This window comes from Arachis duranensis, chromosome 7 (assembly GCF_000817695.3).
Source record: "Arachis duranensis cultivar V14167 chromosome 7, aradu.V14167.gnm2.J7QH, whole genome shotgun sequence".
NCBI lineage: Eukaryota > Viridiplantae > Streptophyta > Magnoliopsida > Fabales > Fabaceae > Arachis > Arachis duranensis.
In genome coordinates this window covers 76,558,590-76,565,392 of record NC_029778.3, presented here as the reverse complement: position 1 = coordinate 76,565,392, position 6,803 = coordinate 76,558,590, and the positions used below count along the sequence as shown (strand labels likewise).

General features: G+C 26.9%; 1 protein-coding gene across 1 annotated transcript; it reads left to right on the top strand.

The window, feature by feature from the left end:
- The first annotated feature begins 3,443 nt into the window (after positions 1-3,443).
- Positions 3,444-6,563, top strand: LOC107459897 (protein LIGHT-DEPENDENT SHORT HYPOCOTYLS 10). The gene is made up of 2 exons (XM_016078202.3): positions 3,444-4,186; positions 6,251-6,563. Exon 1 carries the CDS (start codon positions 3,569-3,571, stop codon positions 4,139-4,141), a length of 573 nt encoding a protein of 190 aa, XP_015933688.1. The 5' UTR covers positions 3,444-3,568; the 3' UTR covers positions 4,142-4,186; positions 6,251-6,563.
- The last annotated feature ends 240 nt before the right edge of the window (positions 6,564-6,803 follow it).

Sequence of the window (6,803 nt, the reverse complement as noted above, 5' to 3'; positions counted from 1 at the left end):
TAATCTTATATATCATTCTCAATGATTAATTATAAATTTGATAATCAAATTAAAATATGTAACAGAATATTTTTTAACTATAATTAAAATTCAATTAAAATTAAAATTGAGATATAACTATATTATATTATTAATTTAATAACCAAAATAATATATCACATAACACTCTCTCATTAACATTAAGATGAAATATTTCTCTCCAAAATTAATAAATTGTATTCCTTCATTCTTTTATCAACATCTTTTTTATTCTCTATTTCTCTCTACCCTTCCCATTCTATATATAACTTATTATAATTTATATTTTATATTACTAATTTAACAAATTAAAATATATCATAAAATATTCTTTTATTACAATTAAAATAAAATCTTTTCCTCTAAAATTAACAAACTTCATCTCTCTTTCTCCCTTTTTTTTTATATTTCTCTCTTTTCTCTCTTATTTTCTATCTCTTCCTATCTTTCTATTCTACAAAAATAAAATTAATAAAATAAAATAATTAAAAAATTCAGTAATATTATTCAAAAAAATATATTATTATTATTATTACTATTATTATTATATGCATTTTTTTAATTTTTTATTTAATTTTAAAATTTTATTGTTAATCTTTTTAATTTATATTTTTACTTCTTTTGTTCAAATATTTATTACATATAATTTGAAGAGAATACTAATATTGTGATTAATAATTAGAATCAAGATTTAGTTGTTTAAAAAAAATTATTTTTGAGTTAATTTTATAACTATTAACATAATTTTTTTTAATACTAATTAAAATCTAATTATATATATAATATTATTTTTAAACAACAAACATAAAAATTAAATATTTTTATTTGTACAACAGACTTAACACCTAATTAAAATATAAAAATATACACATTAAATTCTTTTAAGTTTTAAATAATGAATATTAAAATTAATTATTAGTAAAAAATTAAACTCTTTCATATGAAAATAATAACTTAAAAGTTTATTATTTAATTTTTTTATTTACGGAGACCTTGGTCTTCTTAGCCGACAGAAACCTTTGTCCCCTATACTTTTTTTGTAAAAGTAATTTAATTCTAGAATTTTTTTTACCATAATCTATAATATCAAGATAAAACCAACAAAATTTTAAAATATTTATATTCTCGTAATGTTATTAAAGATAAAAATACTAGTATAAAATATATATTAAAAATAAATTAAATTATACATAAATTTATAAAATATACATAATATAATGACTAATTTTAGTATGCACATAATATTTTTTATTTTTATCTTTGAAATTTTCTAAGACATTTTCTTCCTTATAGTTATTTTAGTTTATTAATTAATTTAATTAGTAATTTTATTAATTTCTTTGTAATGATGACAAAGAGAGAATAAAAAATTCAATTCCAATTCTAGTTTTTAACACTAAAAGGGAAAACCAATTCCAATTAACCTTACATCCTGTTGTTGTACTGGAATTAGCTTATTGAATAATTGAAAGATATGACTACATTGAAATATAGATTTTGTGATTATTATATATATAAATGCCATTAAACTAGGTAGTGTTGAAATGCTGAAACGGGCCCTCAAGGACAACTTCACACAGATGTTCATATATGGTTTCTTTTGGTGTTAAGGATATTAATATTATGTAAGCAATGACCATTCCTCCACTTGAAATATTTGATGACTTCTTTTTTTTTCTCTCCTAAAGTAAGGGTTTTTGGAGTACCATATGATTTTTATTCTTATAGAAAATCCACAAAAATGTTAAAATAAAAAGCCTTTTAAATTTATTATGCTTTAATTAAATTTTTTTTTTTGCACCAGGATATTCATCAGGCCGAAAACCAAATGATTAATTTTTCGGGTACTGCAAAGACACACAAAGTGGACTACCCTCCCAAGCAAACAAACTCTATTCCTATCTTCTAGTGAGTATCGAGCCCGAAAGATATGGTTAAGAGATACACACCCTCATCTATCTTTGTGCCAACTTTGCGTTGGTAATTTCTTTCTGATTTAAAACATCAACTCTATTGATTTGATTTATTTATTTGTTCTTAGGACATCAGTAGCTCAATCAACATAATAATGTTTGATCTTTTAATTTGAACATTTAAATTATTGGATGAGTTACTTGTTCAACTGCAAGTTCATAAATTTATTTATTTATTAAACTTATCCTCACATCCTAGTTTAGTATAAGATAACATGCTTAAATAAAACTTACAAAAATATAACCACTTATATATTATTAAAGGGTGTTCATGAATTTAGTTTTGGAGGGTTCTAGAAAAATTGAAAAACTTTAGAGGGTAAACCTTATCCAAAATCCACCAAAATCCCTATTTTCTAATCATCCTAAATTGTGGGATAGATTTTTATCATACTTTTATTTAATTTACTATTTTATTCTTAATAAATTACTATTTATAACTATTTGTTTTTAATTTTTATCCCTAATATTCGAAAAAATAATAAAATTATAAAAATATATACTATACTCTCCAAATCACTATTTCTTAAATTAATTTAACTAATAAACAAGAAAGAATTAAAAAAATTTAAACACTCTTTTCATTTGGCCTTTTTTTCCATAATTTTTTTCCCTTTACCTCGTAGCTAGCAAACACACCCTAAAAAAAAAAAAACTAACTCAGCTGCTCATGTAAAGTACAATTATGAAATAAATGTATCCTAAGAAATCAAGTATGAAATAAATGTATCCTAATAAACCAGAGCAAATATTCTTGAGTTGTTACTCAAATACCAGCTCCATTAATTTCTTTTTCGATTATACTACTGCACACCAAAATCAACTATTAAAGTCAACAATCAGTATAAAATATATATTAAAATACAAACATATATTGAAAATAAATTAAAATACACATATATTTATATACAAATACATTAATAACTGATTTTAGTGTGCAAATAATATTTTTGTTTTATTTTCCTAGTAAAACTCACAAGCCTAAATCCAATTAAAAAGTTGGGTGTGCTTGGTGGCTATAGTGAAAGAGATGTTATACCACACTATTACTGCTAACTAACGTCAATGTGCTATACAATAGGGTTACTAAGAACCATACCTTAATTTTTAACCATTAATTCCCAATTTTTTCTAATGCGTGGCAAACAAGCCCCTAATGCTGCTAGATTACCCTACACTGTTATAAAAAGAGTCACCAGGGTTACATTAACCTTAGTGCTAATTACGCTAAATTAACCCAATAATAATTGCTTTGATGATGGAAGCACAATAATAAAAAACTATAGGGGAAAAAAATAAAGTATGATTAATACTAATAGTACCATTAAAGCAAGAAATAATGTAGGGAAGGAAGAAAAAGAAGGGCTAAAGCACTTTCATTGGTCCCATATCATGTCCCCTCACTAGCCTCTTTGATGTGATCTCTCCAAATTTCAATTAATTAATTTTTTTTTAACTAATTTCCCCCCTTGCTTCCACTGCTATTCTATTGTCTTCTTTCTTCTCACCCCACCAAAGAACCTTCCCCTTTCTTCACAAAAACAAATAGTAGATGAGTAGTTATCAATAGCACACATATGTCCACAAGCAAAGGAAAAGATATAGTAGAGGGATCGTCAAGATCTCCTACTGATGATGGTGGTGGTGGTAGTGATGATCGGATTCAACCGCAACATCAATTGCCGTTGAGCCGATATGAGTCCCAAAAGAAGAGAGATTGGAACACTTTCGGCCAATACCTTAGGAACCAACGGCCTCCAGTGCCGCTTTCTCAGTGCAACTCCAGCCATGTCCTTGAATTTCTAAGATATTTAGATCAATTTGGAAAAACAAAGGTACACTCACAAGGTTGCTTGTTTTTCGGGCAGACCGAACCACCAGGACCTTGCACATGCCCTCTCAAACAAGCCTGGGGGAGCCTTGACGCTCTCATAGGCCGATTGAGAGCGGCATATGAGGAAAATGGAGGTCTACCCGAGACAAACCCATTTGCGAGTGGAGCCATAAGAGTTTACCTACGAGAGGTTAGGGACTCACAAGCCAAAGCAAGAGGAATCCCTTATAAGAAGAAAAAGAAGAAGAGAAATCTAATCAATAATAAGGCCAACGGTGACACCACTACTACCTCAAGCTTACCAGCTTTGCAGTAAAGTTATCATCAACATCCCTTTTGAATTCCCCTTCAAGAGCTTATGGTAATTTCTTTTTGTTACTGTTTTGGATTTGATGCTGTTTTCAGAAGTTGACATGGAAAAAGAAAAGGGTGTTTTCAAATGTTGATTGAATCATTCATTGATGTTATGTATGTGCATATTAATGACAAATACTAATTCCACGGTTCAAACTCTGATGAGGTTGATCGTTTGATCATTGAATTTTCAACACCACAATTTCATCAAACACAGTATGATTTTTAAAATACTTATTTTTTTTATATAATTATAATTTAATTGATTTGGTTCGACCCCACGGATATTTCACAAAAAGAGTAGAGATTTTCCCCCAAAACTTTAATTTTGTTCCATTCATTGTCTTCATTATATTAAACCCTAAGCTCCATGGTCCTCAAAACCCTAAATGGCATGTATATAACATGTATATATACCTGTATACAGTATATATATACATTCATTTTTCTTTCAAGATTATACTGAATAAGCATGGAGTAGCAGGGACTTCCAAAGACACTTGCATACGTTTGCTCTATTGGTCCCTTTCACATGCAAAGATGATAATGTTACCATGGTTTCATTCTTTATTAATTAATTAATTAATTATATATTATATATTTCTCTCTGCTTCTTATATTATATTATATTAGCTTATAATATTAATAATAAGTTCGCTGCTTCACATAATCTTACTTATTTTGGGATTTGCACTATCTTATTGCGCCCTCCACAGAACAAATACTAAACCAAATTAAATAAGTTTTTTTTTTAAGAATAAATTTGATTCACGAATTGATTTGCTGGTTAATAAAAATTGTTCTTATATTACTATATATAGGGGGTAAAAGAATAAAAGAAAGGACATTTCTTTCAAATAATTAAGATCTATGGTTGTGGGAAAAATTAGATGCTGTTTCATGAGGCCTTGTCTGCTGGTGGCATAATCTATAATAACATATCATCTTGGTACGAAAAATCTCTTTTGTTTTCAAAAACTTTTGTCTCATTCTAACGAATTTTGTTTTGTTTTGTTCCTTTTCTCTTTTTCCCATTTCTAACCAATGGATAATAATTGTACTTTCTTTTTTATTTTTTCATGTATGCTTTTATCTTCTGATTATGTTTGAATGAATATATATTCTCCTTTTTTCTTTTTTGTCATGTTATCTATATGTATTTTAATTTGTAACCATTGTACATGAATTACACTGTTTCTCGCATTACCTAACTGTGCTAATTAAGGACCTGAGTCTCTACAACCATGGATTTTTTGTTCCATTAATAGGTACACACCATGCCACCTCAAATGTGTTTGTAACTAAAATATATATATAAGTTTGTGCTCAGATAAGAAGACTATTGCTTTTGTGACCATACTCTATATTGTCTTGCATTTTTTATTTTATGGGGCAATTAATAGAAATAATAGACATTTCTTTAGGTGAAAACATCTCAAAATACTTTTAGTTTGTATTTTTATTTTTTGTTTTTTGTTTTTGATAGATGAAAATAACATCATTTTATTATTTATTGTATTTTTTACAAAATCCTAAAAATAAAAAAGGTAAATCAAATGCATCCTTCACTATTTAAAAGAAATACTTTGATGTTCCTATATAGCATATTGGACCATACATGTTTTTGGAGTAATTATATATGAGTACTCATTTAAGAATTTTACATGACTTTTAACTAGTTTAAATAAAAATTTATAATGGATTGAACTATAAGAACATGTAAAGATTGATCTTATTTCAGACATGCAAATTAATTTTCAAGCATACACATATATTAAGAGTAGTGTATTAAGTGAGAAGGTGTAAAAACAAATCTTCATTGGATGGCAACATATATATAATCAAGATTAATTTGGCAAATAAATATGAATATTAATTTGAATTATGCTACTAAAAGAAGTTTCATTTAATTACAAGGTTTTTCATTTAACTAACTATAACTCTATTAGTGTATTTTACAAACACTATTTGAGAGTTTATTAGCTAGGCATTGTATATATAATCCCATTTAAATAGATCTCATACATGTATTACGGTTTTCTAATTGAATTAAGCTCCTATACATGTATAGGACTTGGATGATGACTTTAATTAGCCGAAGAAGTCAAGGAATTGGAGCTAAATGAATGAATACTTCTTACGATGAATACAAAGACGGATTCCTTGGGTGGGTCAAGATTTTAAGCATTCCATGGTGTTTATGTGTCAAGAAGCTAAGCTAAGTGTATTTTGTTATTCAAATGAGAATCTAAAAATCCAGTTGAGGAAGGAATTTGAGTAAACCTTATTGGGTAAGTTTCTATCTGTGTTGTATTCACTTTATTATGATGATGAAGAATTTTTATATATGTTTTTCATAATTAATATATTTAGTACTAAAACATGTATATGTGTGTGAAAATTATCTTATTTTATGCCCCAGTATTATGTGATGCATGTAAGTAATTATCTTCTTGCTTTTTCGATGGAAACTAATTAATAAATAGCATTAAAATGTTGCTATTGTACAGTGATATGATTATACTTGTTGTTATATCGTATATATGCACATAATTTGTATATATGCACAGAATTTGTCCGCCGTTATACATATCAATATCATGCATGAATGTTCAAGACATGTA

Coding starts and splice junctions, on each gene's coding strand:
- LOC107459897 (XM_016078202.3), top strand. CDS start 3,569: ATGTCCACAAGCAAAGGAAAAGATATAGTAGAGGGATCGTCAAGATCT.